Below are 20,869 nucleotides of genomic sequence, written 5' to 3'. Positions count from 1 at the left end.
GATACGAAGAGATTATATCTTAAATGTTGTCACCACAAAAAGAAATGGTAATTATGTGGAGTGATGGAGATATTAACTAACCTTACTTGTGGTAATTATTTCACTATATATATATATATATATATATATATATATATATGTGTGTGATATATATATATATGTGTGTGTGTGTGTGTGTGTGTCAAATCATCATATATACATCAAACATATACAATATTATATGTCAATTAGATCTCAATAAAGCTAAAAAAAAGAGTTTTATATTTACATCTTCTGTTGAGCTTACTTTCTCAGATTGGGGTTTCCTGGAATACTCAGTAGTGCAAATTTGAACTGCAAAGCCAATGTGGACATGGCTGGGGTGACTATTACTCGTCCTACCACTGGTATTATTACTACTAATTTGGAAGCTTCTTTTGCTGGTAGTCTACTTTCATTACCACCTTTAGCCCTTTAGGCTTAGCCTAAGGAACCTTAGGCTCTCTCCCACTTTGGAAGGGCCTAGGCCTTAGTTGAATGAGAATTCTGTGCTGCTGGTACAATTTGCCAACAAGGCAACTCCAGGCTCTCTCTTTCTGAACGTTAATTGTCTGATTTCATTTTATTTCTCTTTATTTCCTCTTTTTCTTTTGGCCTCTGAGGATCTATCTTTCTTGAGAATTTATCAATGCATTAAAATATATTGCTTTAAATAGTGTTAAGGTACATTATCAAGAGCCTTGAAATAAAGCAAAAGGTGAGTTGCTTGTCCTCTGAGTGACATACTAGGGAATTATCTAACAGGTTAGCCTGAGAATTATTTCAATGTCTAGGAATATACTTTGTCAGAGCCCTGACTCTGTGAAATTCAATATTAACCCATAGATTTCTGTCTAGCAAAGATGTAAATGATCTCTGTACAGTACAAAAGATAAGGCCTACCAGGCACAGCCATTTGTGTTAATTAAAGTCTCTCAAATATTAATAAAAAAATAAGCCCAGAGGTTACGGTAGGGTTTATTCTGTAAGATATTAGCCAGTTTTATATATAACCTAGAAGTCTTATTCTAATATTCTTTTTAAAATCAATATTCTTCACATGTTCTTTATTTTCATTAATGATAGAAATATACCATTGACATGTGTTTACTCCAAATTTATAGGATAGTCATGTTTGTAACTTTCTTTTAAAAGTATCATTTCACATATGGGTTAAGCTGGATTGCATTTTTATAGCTTTTTAAAGTGTCTTGTCCACCACAGACAAAAATAATTCCTGAAGCAAAAGTAATTTTATTTTATTCTTCACTGAACTGTAAGTGATAATGGGGACTAACTAGCTCAGTCATGGGCACATGAACTATACTCAGTATTTGGTGTGAAGAACGAATGATATACCACCCACAAAAATTAACTCAAATGGATTAAAGACTTAAATGTAAGTCTTGAAATCATGAAACTCCTAGAAGAAAACATAGGAATAAAGCTTCTTGACATGGGTTTTGGTAATAATGTTTTGGATGTGACACCTAAAGCACAAGCAATGAAATAAAAAATAAAGCACAAGCAGCTACATCCAGCTAAAAAGCTGCACAGCAAATGAAACCATCAACAAAATGAAAGACAATCTACGGAATGGGAAAAAGTATCTGCAAACCATATATATAATGAGTTATATCCAAAATATATATTAAAAATTTCATACAACTTAATAGCAAATAATAACAACAACCCAATTAATAATGAATAAAGGTCCTGAATAGGTATGTCCCCAAAGAAGATATATGCAAGACCAACAAGTACATGAAAAGATGCTCAACATTACAAGTCACTAGGGAAATGCAAATCAAAACCACAATGAGATGTCACCTCACACCTGTTAGAATGGCTATCATCAACAAGACAAGGGATAAATGCTGGCGAGTATGTGGAGGAATGGGAGCCCTTGTTCACTGTTGGCTACACTGTATATTTTGGTGCAGCCACTATGGAAAACAGTATGGAGGTTCCTGAAAACACTAAAAATAGAGTACACATTATCCAGCAATTCCACTTCTAGGTATTTATCTGAAGAAAATGAAAACACTAACTTGTAAAGATATATTTGCCCCCATGTTCATAGCAGCATTGTTTATATAGTAATAGCAAAAACATAGAAACAACTTGAGTGAGTGGATATAAAAGTTGTGGTGTAGATATATAATGGAATATTTCAGCCATAAAAAATGAAGAAATCGTACCATTTGCAACAACATGGATGGACCTTGAAGGCATTATGCTAAGTGAAACAAGTCAAACAGAGAAAGACAAATGCTATATGATCTTACTTATATGTACAATCTAACCAACAACAACAAAACTAATATTTTTTTGCCATATTCCTGACCTGGAAGGCATTTAAACTGAGTTCTGTTTTATTTCCCTCTGCTTGGCTCCCTGTATTGTTAGCCTTCCCAATTCCTTACTATCTGCTCAAAACTGAGATCCTGTTGTTTACAGCTAGATCATAGGTATTCAAGCATGACCCCTTCTCAGATGCTTTCTTGTACCGTACTTGCTTTCCAGGGTTTCCTCTTGCTGTTCTTCTAACAAGGGCTGAACTTGTCTACCATTACTGTCTTTCTAAACGTACTTCATTGGAATTCTCCCCCAGTGTTTTCAAAACCTAGGTCTCCCCTTTGGAAATTTACCAAGCTCTAGTTTGTCGATTTCCACTTAGTGATGACTCTGAGAAAATTTTCAGAATTCTGTCCACAGATATATGCATAGTCTTTAGAGCCAAAGCCCTTCTGTGGTAAAGTCCTTCTTGGAAACTTTGCTGTAAAAAAATTGGGCTGTACCATATATGCCAGTCATATACAGAGGGTGCCAAAAAAATGTATACACATTTTAAGAAAGGAAAAAACTGTATTAAAATTGTAATATATACCAATAACATGAATACAAGTCATGTATATACATTTTTTTGGCACCCCCAGTATATACCTAATTTTGGCTAACAATAGAACTTGATCTAAGTATTCTTGGCCATGTTTTTCCTAATTTTCACTTGTCTTTTCATTTGTAACCTAGGAAGTACTCTTAGTCAGGATAGAGGCACCCCTGAGAGTCTCTTATCACTGTAGTCACTGTAGATGAAATTCTCTAGGAGCTAAAGCCAAAGGAGCAGATCCTGGAAGTCTTTACACATACTGCTCCTCCTCGGTAACTTTGGTCCAGAGCCTAGACAGTACTTCGATTTCAGCATCATCCCTTACTTTTAAGTGCTGCCAGTTTTGCTTATAGTGTGACCAGTGGAAGAAAAGTCTAGCTTGACACTCTGCACACTGAATAAATCCCTAAGAGGTTAGCAGTTTTTCAATAACCCCAGTTTCACACAGTGCTGCTGAAGGACCATTGGGGTACTCATTGTGTCCACTGTTGTGGAGGAGGTTTGGATCAAAGCTCATCTTGCAGTGATAAGCAAATATTGCACTTTCAATAGTATTTGCTGATCCTCCTTTTTCAGCACACACTTCAAAGGATGAAAGTTGCTAGTATGAAGAAAAAAGAGCGAGAGAAAATGATCTATCAGGCTAATAAAGAATACAGCTGCTGCCGCACTGGGCAATCTCCCAGTACAGCACTGAAGGAATCAAAGACTGGCAGCATGGGGAGGTGCTCTCTCAAAGCTGTTGAGTAGGCACAAACTTCTTGTGTCAGATCAAGTGTTGTGTCTTCAACCTAAGTGGACTCTTCTTTGGTCTTGGTGGTTGTTTCGAGGTTTGTTCCTTGCCTGACCTGAACTTGAAGCAGCAGTTTGAGGTGGTAAAGTCTGTTCTGTTACACTTCAGACCCAACAGCTCAACGCCTCCTCTCCACCACCATAAGCAGCACAGCCTTGAACGTAGGTGTCTCCAAGAACTTAAGCTGCATCCCACCGATATCAGTATGTTGTGTTTTCATGCAGCAGGGTTCAGGTGATCAGCAATCAGTGGAGTGAGGGTGCAGAGGGAGTGGGGGCTCAGTGGGAACCCTCAAGGTCACCAGGAGAGCCACAAAGGAAGTGGCATCTTGGCAGGAACCTTTTGGGCTGCCAGTGAGCCATCCTGATTGATACCTGCAGAAGGAGATCGGGTCCTGGTGTGGGCAGGCGGACTTCAGGTTGCCAGTTTTTGTGTAGACAGGATCATGGGAGGGTTATTGCCAGGCCAGGCTGAACTTGCGAGGTCTTTAAGGGACCTAATGTTCCGGGTGGGAAGGTGAGGCTAAACCCCACCACATGTCCTCAGGCCCACACCACTGACCTGCTGTGCAGCAGCCAGGAGGAAAGCCTCCATCTCCTGCAGTGACCCTTCAGCATCCTCTACTGAGAAACCTAATATACCACTCATGTAAAGGAGGGATGTTTAAAAGAATGCTGTCCATTATTGAAGAGCATATATTGAAGGATGAATTTGGAGCTAAGAGGTAGTAAATTGATAACTAGCTCATGCCCCTCTTTTTTTTTATGCTGCCAATGTCATTTGTATCATATCCACATACTAGACAATATTATATATCTTTTTTTTTACTTTAAGCTGTCATATAAAGAATGTCAGTTTTTTACTTTAAGCTGTATTTTAGAGAAATTAAAGGAAAATAATATTTAACATATATCAGATAGTTACCATTTTGATGCCATTCATTTCTTCCTGAAGGTGCTAATTTCCCGTTAGTATCATTTCCACTAAGCATAAATGAATTTCTGTTCGCATTCCTTATGCTGTGGCTCTGTTGGTTACACATTTTGTTAATTTTACTTTCTATCTGGAAATATCTATTTTATCTTCATTATTGAAGGATTTTTACAGGATATAGAATACTGGGCTGATATTTTTCTCAGTCAAGATATTAATCCAGTCTATTCTACCCAGCATAGTTTCTGATGAGAAGTCCACAGTTTTTTGTTCCCTGTATGCAAGGTATCACTTTTTTCTGGTTACTCTCAAATTTGTCTCTTTATCTTTGATTTTCAGGATGTTGGCTTTGATAGGTCTAGGCATTTATTTTTTTTATTTTATTTTTATATTTATTGTTTGGGGTTCAGTGATATCCTTGAATATGTACATTTATGTCTTTCATCAAATTTAGGAAGTTTTGAGACATTATTTCTTCAAACATTTTCTGCCTATTCCATCCCATTTCTCCTTCTGGATTTCAATTACACTTATGACAGACCCTTTTATATTTCCACGTGTCCTGAGAGTCTGTCCATTCCTTAAATGCATAAATTCTACTGACCTATATTCAAGTATATAGACCTCTTCCTCAGTCACCTTCATTCTGCTTCTAAGCTCACCTACCTTTTTCTAATTTCATATGTTCTTGAATCTCTATTTGGTTCTTAACACTTTCTCTTTGTTTACTAGTAATTTGTATTTTTTCAGTCAGGCTAGCTTTAAACACAGTTCTGATATCTGTCTTAAAGTCCTTTTTTGTAAACTACACCACAGAATCAGGGCTGCTGCTGCTGCTGCCATGACTGAAGCAGCACAGAAACAGAAGTTCCAAAGCTGCCGATCCCAGACCTATTGTATATCAGGAGTCTCTTCAATCAGGAAGACTCTTTCACTATAGCTGTTCCACAGTCCCTCTGTATCTGCTACAGACTGTATCGTCATTCAAAAGGGATTCCCTGCAACCTGCCTTTCACCCAAATAATTATGACTATGTCTTACATAAGAGTAACTGAATAATTTAAATCATACCCAGAACCCTCTCTGAAAGAGTTTTTGAAATATAGTCTTAGCCTCTCTAGCACAGGAAGCATGCTTGAAGAATGTTAGAATGGCTATTCCAATATGTCTGCTGTGGATTACCCCTCCAATTATTCAAAGTAAATACACTCCCTTATTCTTTTATTCAAACTTCCCTAAAATATCAATAGCATAACAGTGTGCACCGAAAAAAATAATGTGTCAAATGCTCTATAGAAAAAAAATCTATGCACCTCTTCTCAAATGGAAAGATTCAAAATCTCAATCATTTCTTGTGATGTGATTTCACATGATCATATGATGATCATGCCTATGGTAGTTCGATCACAATTCTACTTTGAAACTTTGTGATTCATGGTCCAAATTATAAGGAAAACCCTTGGCAAATACCCTACCAATATACACATACACACATACACTTAGAAAGAAACAATCAACCTTTTTTGGCCTTCAGTTCTACATACAACTGGTTATGATTCTGTAATTCCTATTAACTGTCTTCCTTCAGTGCTAATCAAATTCCCCTATTCGTCCTCAACCAAAATCTCAATTAGTTGGATTTACCCAGAGTTTTCACTCCTGAAGGATTTTACCTTTTGGGTCTTGCCTCATAAAGTTTCTATAATATTCTATTTCCTTCTACCGCTTGGGCATGTCAATAATGCAGTGTAATCCCTGGCTTCCGGATGCAATCTCCCCTGCTGCCATTGTATCGTACATCCCTAGTTTCCTCGACCATTGAGATCCATTGCCCCAGCCAACACATGGATCCCTTGTTTCCCATCATGCATCAGACACAGAAACATCCCAAGTGTATCAGGCACCTGAATTCTTCAATTCATTCTCTGGAACGTATATATTTTGCTAGGGCCTTAAAAAAAACTGCCATCTAGCATCACTATAGTACACGAGCACAATGTTCTATGGAACGTTTTGATGATCAGAATCCTTTGAACTAAATAATGGCACAGAGCTAGCATGTTGACATAGCCTTAAATAGGACAGAAAAAGTATACTGCTGTCTCCTAGCTGAATGCAGACTGCTTCATTTTATCCTTATTGAGACATTAAAAAAAAAAAAAACCTCCCAGAGCAAAACCTGCTTAACAGGTATCAGGGGCAGTATTGATCATGCCAGGAAAGGAACTACATCTGGAAGAGTAGTACCGTGTAAATAGAAAAACCACCTGATTACATTTATGATATTTTCCAAAATCCTTCTATCTCTTCTGCACAGGTCAAACAGACAAATTTATTGGGCATGTGGTAGAAATTTCCACCCCTGCTTATTTCAAGACTTCAGTGTGGCACTGAGCTTTGCAATTCCTCCAGGTGAATATATAGATCAAAGCACTTTGGGGAAGGCTGAGTTTTTAAGAATGACTCCCCTAAACCACTGGGCCACCAGTATAGCATCTTGCTGCTTCTACCAGGAGTAAGAGCTTGCAAAAGTTCTTAATAACTTCAGTAGGAGCCAGAACCACGCCCCTCTGCCACAGCCTGCACAAAGCGCATGCCCTGTGCCTGCTTCTCTTCTTCCATAATGCATTTCTAAATCAAGGTCTCAAATGAGTATTTCTGATCAGCAGAACTCAAATCATATTCAAAATCCTAACTGCAGAGGAATCCAGGAAAAGTTATTTCTGTAATAGCTTTTCAATCCCTGAAATACAGGAAGATGTGCTAGAACAAAAGATGGCATGGGTGTTGAATGAGCCCTTCCATGATTTCTACCACAGTAGCCTCATGTATAATGTTATAAGCCATGGCCTCGTCAGCGACCTCTTGCAAAAGCTGCACTATATTTACAAAAGGCAAAGTGTCAAGTAAAATGTAAGGAAAAATAGAGGCCATTCTTATAACAATGTTCACAGAATTTTAAATTACCTAAATGGTTATATACTTAGTCTTTGCTCTTGTATGAACTTCAGTCATATTGGGGAGACAATAACTCATAGCTATTGCATTGTCGGAAAAGTCATGACGTATTTTTTCTGTTTTTCATTGCAAAAATGCATCATGACTTCTCTGACAACCCAATATATTAAGAATTATCTCTCTCTGATGAAAATTTCTCCTCAGCAATGTTCTCTAATAGGACTGTACTAACTCTAGAAAAATAGTTTTTATTTCTAGCATTTCTAGTAAGGTTAATAATATATTAACCTTATATAACCTTTAGTGCTTTCATATTATCATCCTATGTTATAATAACATTTAACACTTACTGAGCACTTACTAAGTGCCTGATGCTATGTTAACCATTTTTACTGTGTAATTCAATCTGCACAATTCTATCGAGTGTCTTCCATCACAATCACTGTTTTGCAGATGTGGAAGGTGAGATATAAAAGCTTAATTAAGTTTTTAATAAGCAGTGTAACTGGGATTTGACTCAGGTATTGCTGGGCTGTGGAGTCTGCAAACCTTACCCTGTGACTACCTTCATCATTTCATTCTCACTCTCTAAAGTCCCTTTTATTTTACTGTGAACTTTTTCATCACTTTATCTCAAAAAGAATTAAATACTGAGACAGGAAGTAAGTGAACATGTAAAGCATCCATAAAACACCCAGCAGAAGTTCTTGAGAGCTTAGATAAGAGTACTCTTTCATTCAGATTCAAATAAAAGTGTTGTGAAAAATCTGAAATTTTTTATTTGATTTTTTTTTTTTTTTTTTTAGCTGAGCCATCCTGCCACCTGTTGGCAGCTCAGCGCAGCTCAGCTCGGGTCAGGAATCAAACTGCACTCTTGAGCGAGCTCTTAACCAACTGAGCCACTTGGCCGACCCTTAAAAATCTGAAATTTAATAAGTAGTACTAGAGAGTTACAGAGGCTGTGAGTCTTAGCCAATTACATTATTAAAAAATAACAACGATAAATAACTATGGTTTCTATGGTGATAAACTGATGTTGTTTTATTATTAAGTTGATAAGATGATTTAGAAAACTATTATTAAGAGCTAGTTATGCAAGTCCAGACTTATAATAGAAATTTCCTTTGAACTCTATAATTCATTCACTTTCTTGTCACTGATTAACTTTTAAAGTTAAAGTATATTATTAAAATGTCAATTTGAGAAATATCTAAATTAAGTGTTCATCCTAAAGGACACAGGTGACATTTCCTAGTTTCATATTACATTATTTACTTAGCATTTTGATTTATACATTTTACATATAAAGGCAATGTCTCCTCAATATGATTTTAAGCTCACAGAGAACAATCACAAGGTAAATACTGTTTTTGTTTTGAGATACTCCTTGAAGCCACCCTTCCCCCAAATATATTAAAGGATATATTTAATGAAATTGCATCTATGAGTTATATACACACCTTAATGTGATTAATAATCAAATAGTTTTTTCTTCTAATAACTATACATGAAATGGTTTATTGTCTCCCACTGTCCTTTTAAATTTATTTAATGGTGAGTAATTTTGTCTCTAGATGAAAATTCAGAGTCCCTCATTTTTTCTCTTCACTCTAAAGTGGCTTCCTTTTACTAGGGAGAACAGAGAAGCCCCTCCCAACTGTCTCTCTCCAGTTTGGAGGTGAGACTCATAGTAAACCAATAGCTCTCCCAACAACATCTTCAAACCCCTTCCTCTCACCCTTTTTCTAAATCTCTAGCTCTAGCTCTGTCTATATATCTATAGCTATATCTATATCTATATCTATATCTATATCATCTATATCTATCTATATAGTCAATGAAGGCTTAAGAGTCTTGTTTTATCTACTCCTTTATTCATTCTCTATGTAGTCTATCTTCTAACAATTGTATTATCTTTTGATACTTCAGCTAAAACTTTCATTTCAGCACAGTCATACAATTCAAAATATTAACTGCTATATAAAATTTTATTACTTATATTAACTTGTCTATTTCACAGTTTTGCTTGAGACTAACCCAGAATAACGTTGACACTTTTTGTACTCCCCACAGCAAGGAGTTCAGTAGTCAAGTCTTAGGAAACGCCCACTGAATATGTTTTGACGTGACTTGATAGAAAGTAGAAACCTACTCATTTTTATCTTTAGTTTCAGGTGCAGCATTATGTCTCTCAGAGTCTGGTAACCCTGGGAAGGTGCAGCTTGTTGAAAAAATCTATAATATCTCAGCTCCTGTCAGAAATAAATAGCTTCACTGATGAGCTGGGTACCATCAATCAGGTATTTACAATTTGAAACCGTCACTCTCCTTTATAGGTAATAAGCTACCGTGTTTCCCTGAAAATAAGACCGGATCTTATATGAATTTTGGCTCCAACAATTTACATTTATTCATTTATTCATGTACAAGAATCTGCATTTATTCAAACAGTTATGTCTGGCTGACTATCTTAACTGGGCTTATGTTTGGGGTAGGGCTTATATTACGAGCACCCTGAAAAATGATGCTAGGGCTTATTTTCTGGGTAGGTCTTATTTTCAGGAAAACATGGTATAGGCTTTTGTTTCCCTGTCTCCTCACTTCTCTTCTTGTGAGACTAATAGTTTAGTTATTAACTTATTTCAAATGATGCGAATACTATTACTGTCTACTAAAAATACAGAAAGCTATTTTCAGAAATATCTTTTCAAAATAGTTTTCAAAATAATACCATCTTATTGTCCTTATTTGTATATGTGTGCCAAAGTTACCACTGGTGACAGCAAAAGAATACTTAGACGAATGGCCTTAAATCTCCAAGCAAGGAGCATGTTGCTGAAGGCAAGCAGTGAGAGAAAAGGGAACAGGAGAGCATGTTAAAGAGAGCACAGCCTCAAACTAATGGTTCTTTTTCCTAACTGCTCACAAAAATCATCTGGCTAAATTTAAATATCTTGTTGCCAAGCCATACGCCATTGATATTAAACGGAGGTCACTGTGGTCAGAGCTTTCCAGGTGAGTCCAATATGTAGCCAAGGTTGAAAACCAGCTCTCTTAAGCCCTTTTATCTGTGCAAAGTCTTATATCACTGGTGACAGGTGTGTCTAAGGAACAGCAGTCATTACTATATTTTAACGTTGACACTGGTATATTATGTGTTTACTTTGTTAGCTCATTTCATATTATTGCTGTGTCTATGATACAATTAAGCACAATTAAAGGAAATCAGAGGCAGATACACATGTTTTGGTAAAGAGGGAAAAATTAGTAAGAAAAAAATATATGTGTATATACTTTCAAGTAGTTTTTAACCAAGTACTTACATCTAAGTTCTCTATATTTAGCAACATCGTCCCAAAATAGTATAGAATCTAAATGAATGTAATGAATGACACGGTACATCATCTAGTCAGCAGTTTTGCAAGTGACTACTAAATGGTAAACTCTCTTAAGAACTCTGTTAGATATTTTTTTAAAAAGGAATTATTACTGAACTCAAGGAGTGAGAGGTCCATTTGAAAAAGAAATAAGGCACATTTACTAATAGAAAAAAAAATGGAGTGTTAAAATGCATGGTGCTGTTTCTAAGAGCACTAAATGATCAAGGTAGGGTGCAAGTCCCTGAAAAGACTTCATGGAAAAGAAACAACTTGAAAAACAGAATATAGAGGCACTGGATTTTTTGTTTGTTTGTTTGTTTAAATGCGTGCCCAGGGTTTTGAGGAAACAAGGTGAGTTCATGGCACTTATAATAAAAACAGGAAGCAATGCAGGAAATTAGTGTGATCGAATAAGATTATTTGTGTGTAGAATAAACTACAGAAAATAAATTTTTATTTACATATTCTCATTTAATTTTCACAAAACTCCATGAAGTAGTTATATTTTTTACTTTGTTTATAGATTAAGAAATCAAACCTTAGGGGGGTTTAGAAACTTGACCAAGGTGGTAGAAAGAACATATTCGTACACTAAAGCCATAAATTCAAACCTTGGTGTGTTGACTGTTAACGCCACTAAGAATAACAATAACACAGGAATAATAACTAGTTTTTGCCTGGTGATATGTGTTAATATGCTTTACATGAATTGAATTTATAATCAATTCTTTTAGTAACCCTTCAAGATGTTAGTATTGTTGTTTAAAGACAAGGAAACTATTTGTTGGCATTCTTACTAGTAGACAATAGCATTCACTCCAGCCAATTTAAGCAGAAAAAGTTGCATGGATAGCTCTGAAATTGTTGGGAGGACTGAAAAGACTGCAGGGTTTACTTTCACGGATGACTCTGATAAGCATGCAGAATTTAGCTACCAGAGGACTCGCTCTTTGCCATCATGACCAGGCAGCTGCCAGCTGAATCAGGAAGCTGCTGCTAGAGAGTCAGAGGGTCCAGAAAATAGTCCTGCCACAATGTACAACAGCCAAATGTGTGCCCTGTACCTGCCGCACTCTTCGATTCAGTTTCAATTATTATATAAAGTTTTTGTGAGTGCATCCGTTTCTGAACCAACAACAGATTCAGAAACCTAGCAGTAAGGACGTTTAGAAAAGGTAGTTTTATGTTTTTTCACCTTTTTCACTCCAAAAAGGTAACAGAATGACTATTGATGTAGTCAGTCTAAGTTTTCCATTACATATAAGGCTCAGAGATTCAATAACATGCTGGTAAGAGATGGAATCAGAGCATGGCAGAAGGTGTGCGTACAGGGAGGCCATTTATTTGGCACTCGCAATGCAGTGTATCTTCTACAAGCAGCAACAGAGATAACCACTGGATATAAGAGGTGTTACCCAAAGAACTCAAGGGAAGGTTTAATGTGAAGGAGAGAGGAGAATAATGGAAAGTAAGATAGGAAAAATGTTATCACTGAGAAGAATTAGGTAACTGGGAAGGAACGCTTGTTTGTGAAGAGAGTGAGTTGAGTTTGGATATATTGAAGTTGAGGAACCACTGAAGTAATCTAAATGTAGGTAGATATAAATATGAAATTAATACTTGAAATGAGAGGGGCATGCATTGAAATTTGGGAATTATCACTGTATGGTAATCATGAAATCATAGAAAGAGAACAGGGACTAAGAAAAGTAAGGTGGAGTGGGAAAGGCAAGTGTACAAACAACGAAAGAAGACAGCTTTATTTTAATATATGTTAAATGGCTATATAGATGTCAGGCTTAAATGGCTTAAAATTTTTGTCAGATATAAATAGTGATATATATTTATTACATATAATATGGATGATGCAGAAAATCTGTAAATAAATATATAAATATCAAAATCATACTTTACATTTTGTCTTTTCAGTTTTCTTTATATTTCTTGGACAACTTTTAGTTCCCCAAAATATTTGTATTATACAGTACATAGTTTTGTATTCTGGTTTCTCATGTAATATTATATGATGAGCTCTTCTCATATGATTTTAAATTTCTAAGAAAATGTGATTTTTAGTCACTCAATAGTATCTTATGACATTCACAGCCCTTGATTTAGTCTGTTGTTGGACAAATGGGTTATTATTGCTGTATAGACTTTAAACTCTGACATAAAATTTAACATCAACAGTATTCTGGAACTGATTCATGGAGAAAATTTCATAAGTTGATTTTATTGCATTAACTGCATTCAATTCTTTTTGGTGATTTGTATCCCAAATTTGCATACTAAAATGATTTTTTTGAAAAAGCATTTCAAAATATCTAATGATTTTTTAAAAATATAATTTCTCAGAACTTCTGAAAAAGAATTTAAAAAGTCACATAGTTTAGAGCAGAGGTTCTCAACCTTCCTAATGCCGCGACCCCTTAATACAGTTCCTCATGTTGCGGTGACTCCCAACCATAAAATTATTTTCATTGCTACTCTATAACTGTAATTTTGCTACTGTTATGAATCTTAATGTAAATATCTTTTTGTTTTCTGATGGTCTTAGGCGACCCCTGTGAAAGGGTCGTTCGATCCCCAAAGGGGTCGCAACCCAAGGTTGAGATCCGCTGGTTTAGAGTATCCTTTCCAATGTAAACAGCTAAAAATCTGATCAAATATATGAATTAGTGTTTTTAAGACAATAAGCAGGACAGAGTTGTGATTCCTGAGGTAAGGCTATAAGCCCCATGATTGCCTTCACTTTTGGCCACCAAACCACAGCAGTCTCACTCAACTGAAGAGGCAGAGATAAGAGTGCAGGAGCACTGATGTACATACAATTTCTGGGTCAGGGTCATAGAGAGAAGTAATCTCTGAAGAGGAAGAGCTCAACAAATGTGTGCAGAGGTTTTCTTAATTATTTGTTGAATACTAGGCTACACATGTATAAGAGGATTCTTCACAAGGCCAAGTTAAAAAAAAAATACAAAAAAGCCTCAAGAAAGAACTACTACAAACAAGTTGTGACCTGAACAATGCCCAGAGCTCACACAATGCTTTGGGGGCAGTCCAAATCCTATCCAGCCATATGACTAGACCTTAGTTAATACTCTGGGCATTCAGAAGAGACCCTAAAAGTTTACACTTTAGCAGTATAGTAATGTATAGTTCTCAGATTAAAGCTATGTTAGACCAATGTTAATAGAATTCAGAAATGAGCCTAGAGAGGATCTTGCTGATTCACAGCTAGATTAACTTCCTGCTGGAAAATCGTAATACAGAAACTCAACCACAAGATATCATTAATGTCTAGCATCCATTTAGAAATTATAACATGTAAAGAAACAAGAATGTATAACCCATAACTATGAGGGAAAAAAATCAATTAATGAAAACAGAATCGGCAATGACAGAAATAATGGAATTACTATGCAAGTACCAAAACAGCTATTATAAATAAGTTAAAAGAAAACATGAATAATATGGGAAAAATAGGAAATTTCAACATAAAAATAATAGCAATTTATACCGTGTCTTCCTGAAAATAAGAGCTAGCCAGAGAAGAAGCCCTAGTATGATTCCTCCAGGATATGGAGGGCACACACCCCTCGCATGAGGGTTTTATGCCCTGTTTCAGCGAGAAGGGTGCCTTTTCCACAAACTCCTTCAGCTTAAAATATTCAGTATGCCAAGGTGCCATGTTTTGGCACCTAAAATCATGCCACGGCTTATTTTCTGGCTAGGTCTTATTTTCGGGGAAACAGGGTACCTATCAGTAAAGCTGTGAAATGCTATTCTAAATAGTTCATACTCCTCCAAGGCTTTTGCATATATTTTTTAAATAACTATTAATTTTAATTTTTGTTATATCATTTAATTCTCCCAAATAGACTATGAAGTAGTATTACTTCCATTTTACAAAAGAGGATAATTAGGACAATAAGTCCTAATTTTACAAAACAGGACAATTAGGACAATAAGTAGGCATCCCACAGTCACAATAAGCATCGCAGCAGATTGTTGAACCCAAGTCTGACTCCCAAGTACAGAAGATAAACTATGCAATATTTTCTGTTACTGACTGATCACTTTAGTTCTCTGTATTTCACTGCCACTGTTCTATACTTTGATTTGTCTTTTGCAACTACTATGTATATTGTCCCACTTATTATTTATACAAAATTGTAGATAATATATTTGTATCACTTTTAATATATCTTTCATATATAATATACTATGAACCAAATTTTTGAGAAAGTGGGTTTGTATCATTTTATCTTGTCATTCTTTTCTATAGCTGTGTTTATCTGAATGCAGTTTTCTTGGGTCTTAAAAAATTGTTTATATGATGCTGAGGCTAAAACTCTCCTAATATCTTGACAAGTATGTATTTTGTACTCCCCTGATTGGAGTCTTGTCTTTATCAATTGATTAAAATTTTGAGTTTGTATCTATCATTCTTTTTGGAGTGACAGAATGTTCTCATCATGATTATTGTATATTTACCATCTTGTGATATAATCACCTTGGTTTTATCTTTATTTTGAAAAAGTGGCTCCTGGATTCCATCGACTTCTGACATTGATTTTCTAAGCACCTGCCTTCTTTGGCTGTTCAAAACTGAAAACAAAATCGAGACCCTGATTTTAATTTGTCAGTCAGTTGGGACGTTTGTTGGGAAATTTTGTGAGTAACTCCTTTGAGGGGCTTTCTTTCTCTTTTTAGAGAGAATTCGAGCAGCTTCCACATCTAGGATAACCCAGTCAGTAAATGAATAGTTACAGAGAATCAGTGGGGTAAATAGCTCTATAAAAGCAAAAGATTTGTTTTTCCTAAGTTCTGTTTTGTCCATAAGAATTTTATTAAAAAGTTTACAGGTTTCTCTAGATATCTAGATGGTGTGTGATTTTCACAGAACCAGCCTTATGATCAGGCATTGCTAAAAGTGTATACTACTGAAAGCTGGTTGATCAATGTATTTTATTTTAAAATTTAAAAAAAATAGTGTTTTGTTAATGTGGGAAGGTCACATGGAAAAAGAGGCATGAATGTATATCTTTATATGATTGTTAAAGAATCCTAACTCCAATCCTACCTCCCTCTGGGCTCCATTAACCAACCCGTTGCCTTGAGGTGAGGATAAATAGGAAAGTGTCAAAGACAACATTTTATGATAAACTAAAACCAACAGAAAGTTTCTGTGGTGTGGCAAGTAAAACCAGATAGGAGAAAGAGAGACCAGGCACAAAGTACTACATAATATAGAGGGTCAGTGGGCGTTGAGGCTTAGCCCTGGCAAAATAGCTGCCAACACTTTGAACAAACTCTCAATTTGATAAAAACCTATGAATCAGATCTTATTCCAATCAGCTTTACTAATAATTTCAAAGAGATAGGCTATCAAAGGGCACAGAGGAAGTAGAAAGACATGTGGGACATCCTGTGTATTTCCCAAGGGTTTTGTTTTGAGACATGCCTCTCTGTCCTCAAATAGTAGATGAGCTCCCCAAGTGAGATTGTGTGTGTTTCTCACACAGGGGGAACTTTAAGTTGTTAAACATTTCCATTTTATAACCCAACTAATTTTACTGCTTATATGGCCATCTTCAAGAGCGATGTCTCATAGATTCTGAGTCTATTTCATATAAGTAGTTCTTTAGCGAGGAACTTTCTACTTAAGGACGTTCAATAGATAAAATTTCCTCATAACAACAACCAGGAGGTCCACTTGAGGAGGAGATAGACCTAGTCATGAGCCTTCTTTTCTTTTTCCTTGGGCAGATCCCCAAGTGAATACCACTAGCTTTATCTTCTTCCTCCCATTTGCTGTCAAGTTCCTGAGGCCTCAGTGTGCTAGGAGAATGTTTATGGAACCAAGTCAGTTGAGAAAGAAAAATTCTTTAAGAACGTGTATTTCAGTTGTTGACACAATAAATAAGTTTACAGTATTTTCCTCAAAGAAACCTGTATAATTTATCACAAATATAAGGTTAATACTATGAAAATGTAATAAACTACACACCAATAAGACAAAGAAAGAAAAAGCCAGTAGAAAAATAGATAATGATGTGAAAAGGCAGTTTAAGAGAAGAGAAAAAAGAAAATTAACATGAATGAATCTCAACCTTAACAATACCAAGGAAATGCAAAATTACAAAACAATAAGATTGTTCATTCTGATTTACTGATTATATTGACATACATTTTCAAAAAAATTAACTTGACAGCAATATCAGGTGTTAGTGATTTTGTGAGGAAATGGAGCGCATCACTGGGTAAAGTTAATGATGCATATCCTTGAAGATATAGCAGTCCACTGTACAAAAGAGACCTGGACAAGACTGTGGATTTTAACATTCTGTGATAGCTAAAAGAGTGGAAATAATAGTGTCTATTTTTAAAAGATAGCTGGATGTGATATATCAAAAATGAATATTCTGTAACAGTTGAAATGAATAAATTAGGTGTTCATCTATTAACAGTGATAAATTTTGAAAGCATGATGTAATTTAAAGTATGCAAGGAGGAGAGATACTCAAATATACCAGTTTTGAAAATTACATATACAAAACTGTTATGCACACACAAGACACTTTTCCAGAACATCCATTCTTTTAAAAATACAGAATCTGAAGTAAATATGAAAAAAATATTGATGGTGTTGAAAATATATAATGCATGTACTCAGGAGCTATGGTTTTTTGCTTTATGAAATATTTTTATGTTGAAAACTATTTCAGAATTTAAAATATAGATTCTAAAAGAAAAAGTTTCCTTGAGTATCAGAACTATATTAGTTTAAAATAAAACCTTAGTTTTTAATGGATATTTTACAGAAATGTTGTTCTCCTTAGATACAACTTATACCTGTATCAGCATGTTTTTGGGTACAGTAGCCAAGCTATTAAAACTGAATAATGCTTTTGGATATTGACAAGGATGCGGTGAAATCTGAAATAAAAATATTATGTGCATGTTCATATTAAATAGTTCAGAAACCTAATGTTTACAGAGTAGATGAAATTTCTACCTGAGAATAGAGTTTTTAAATTGAAAACAAAAACAAAAACGTGTTAGCAGAAGAAAACTCAAAAATTCTGCTGCCCATATCAGGAAGCATTTTTACTTTTCAGATGTCTGTTTACCTTGTTAAAATAAAAGGTAAGCAACTCATTTATAAAAATAGATCATGCAAATTAAAAATTCTGAATCTGGGATGTGTTTGTATATCCTTTCTCCAAAGTAAACTAATTTCATTTCTGTGAGGGCAAAATGTAGAGTAAAATAAGCATTTTTTAATAAGATAAAAAGAAAAACAATCATTCTCTCTGAGCAAGAAACAGCTGACCTATTTCACTTGAGAGAGGAACCATATTATTTTCTGAAATGATGTATATTTTGATCGCATATAAGATCTAGGAGGCCTGACTCACTTAGCAGTCAGTCAGCAGGGAGGACAGAGTTTGCATCAAACTGTACTCAACTGGACAACATAGAGATTAGTGGTCCTCAGCACAGCTTTTCCTTTTTTATTTTTAATTGTTTAACAAAAACTTAGGAGAAATTCCTGGGAATGAGCTCTATTTTAGATTAGCAGCTTCTCCTTTACCAGTGTTTTTGATGCAAATAATTAAATATTACATAAGGGTGAAATAAGGCTTAAAATCCCTCCAAATACACAATGGCCTACACATTTCCACATCACTGAATGCCTTTGTTAAGCTACTGCTTAATAAGAAAAATGTCTGTGAGCTCAACTGGCAACAAAGATGAAAGTTAGTTAAGGCATCTACCAACATATAGGCTAGATATTTTTAAGAGAAGCCTCCAAGGATAAGCTAAATCACTGTGGCTAAGAGCATGAGGTTTGGAATCAGGTGCCTGGTTAAAATGTGTGACCTCTGAAGTCGTCTGTCTTGTCATCAAATCAAACCTGAGGGCTCTAGAATGAATTACAAATTTATAGGCAATACAGAACAAAGGAACGTGTTAAATTACCCGTGAGGATACAGTTGGTAAAATCCAAACTGTATAAGAAAGACAACTTATTTTCTTCAACAAATAGACTGCATTATAGTGAGAAGAGTGGGGAGGGAGAAAGAGGAAGAAGGAGCCTATATCTTAAGAAACTAAAGAGACATATTATCCTATTGGTGTATATCAGAGATTGATGAACTATAATCTTTGTGCCAAATCAGGCCTGCCACCTGCTTTTGTAAATAAAGTTTTATTGGGACACAGCCATTTCTACTATTCATCTATGTCTGATCTATGGCTGCTTTTGCACTAAAACAGCAGAGTTGAGCAAAGCATCAAATATTTACTATCTGGCTCTTTACAAAAAAGGTTGCCAATTCCTGCTGTATATGAATCTTACTTGTATCCTGATTTGAACAAACTAGAAAAATACAATAACTTATAAGACAGTTGGGGATAGCTGAACACTGTATATGATACTAAGGAATTCATTTTTTTAAGATGTGATTTTATTGAGGTGATGTTTTTAGAAAGTCCTTAGTTTTTAGAAATAAATGTTTAAACAGTGACATCAGAACTATGGCAGTGTGAGGGATTGTTTTCTAATTTCTTGCCTTGAAGTTATAACCAGTTGAGGAGCTACAATTCAACAAAGGACTCCATGCACAACACATAAGCATATGTGAGAGATCCGCACATCAAAACATCTGAAGGTGGATGAACAGGGGAGGAGGGAAGGGAGAAGAGCAGGGACAGGGGCCGCAGCCGCAGCCTGGAGCTCACTGCAGTCTGGGGAGAGGGGAGGATTCAGGCTGCCGGTGCACCTGTGGCCCAGAGCATTCCTGCCTGAGTGATCAGCATATAATATGGCTGAACCCAGCAATTGGTGCAGAGACCTTGGGCAGAGACTGAATACAGACGTGTGATGACTGTGTTCTAGGAGCCCTCACTGCCAGGCAGAAAACAAAGCCACAGAGCCTGGCCACCTCCCACACCCTCCAAGAGCTGGCAGCGGACCCCAGGAAAAAAACTGTAGCAGTGAGTATTGGGTTAAAGAGCAGAATATCTACAGCCCTGAGAACTGAAGAGACAATTCCTAAGCAGCAGACACACACTGTGGCTCATCTCAGCAATGGGTGGAGAGGCAGCTGAGGTCTGGCAGTCATCCTTGCTAGGAGGAGAAAAAAGTCACGAGCACATCAGCAGCCTCTCTCAGCCCACCCTGCCCACACCTTCGATGGCTGATCCTACCAGGAGCACATGGGACAGCTCAGGCAGCACAGCACTGCATCTGGCCACAGGTGCAACACTGGGATTTCGAGGACTCAGAAACCCATTGCCCACCACATTCTCCCACAGGGGTGGTGAGCTGAGACCTAGATTACCTGATCACACAGGAGACGCCCACCTCCCCAGGGTCTACAATTCCACTGCCAGAAGCCTGAAGGGCATAAGAGAAAATAAAACACTCCAGCACTACCTACTGGAAAACAAGAGAAAGACCTCTTCTTATCAATCTGCTGCAGAACTCATTCCCATGAATGCCTAGGCAGAGAAATAATCCAATGAAATCCACGAACAACCATGGTAACAAGGCAGCTCTGAAAGAAAATGAGAAGTCTCCAGAAAATAAACTTAAAGACATAGAAGTAAGTAACTTAAGTGACAGAAAATTCAAGATTGTATTTTTGAAAAATGTCAATGAGATGGAAGAAAACTCAGGCAGTTTAATGAACTCAGAAATAAAATCAACGAACAAAATGAATACTTTACCAAAGAGATGGAAATTTTAGCACATTGAGGACGGGACATTTAAATTGTTTAAATGTGTGTTCCCGGGAATTAAACCATTTAAATAAACTTTTATACTGTGTTTCTTTAAAAATTTATAACAAATTCACTAACTATTTTTGGGAACTGAAATTT

The 20,869-nt window shown here is 36.0% G+C and overlaps 1 protein-coding gene across 2 annotated transcripts in view; it reads left to right on the top strand.

Annotated features, from left to right (window-relative positions):
* Positions 1-20,869, top strand: part of MEI4 (meiotic double-stranded break formation protein 4) — a 188,589-nt gene that overhangs the window by 106,460 nt on the left and 61,260 nt on the right. Inside the window, exon 4 of one of the 2 annotated variants that reach the window (XM_019628267.1) lies at positions 9,764-9,895. The exons of the other annotated variant lie outside the window; for it this stretch is intronic. Coding sequence (XP_019483812.1) covers positions 9,764-9,895 — 132 coding nt within the window. The remainder of the gene's footprint in view (positions 1-9,763; positions 9,896-20,869) is intronic. 2 annotated transcript variants of the gene reach the window in all.

Source organism: Hipposideros armiger, unplaced genomic scaffold, assembly GCF_001890085.2.
Source record: "Hipposideros armiger isolate ML-2016 unplaced genomic scaffold, ASM189008v1 scaffold_775, whole genome shotgun sequence".
NCBI lineage: Eukaryota > Metazoa > Chordata > Mammalia > Chiroptera > Hipposideridae > Hipposideros > Hipposideros armiger.
This window is presented reverse-complemented; position numbering and strand designations above follow the sequence as displayed.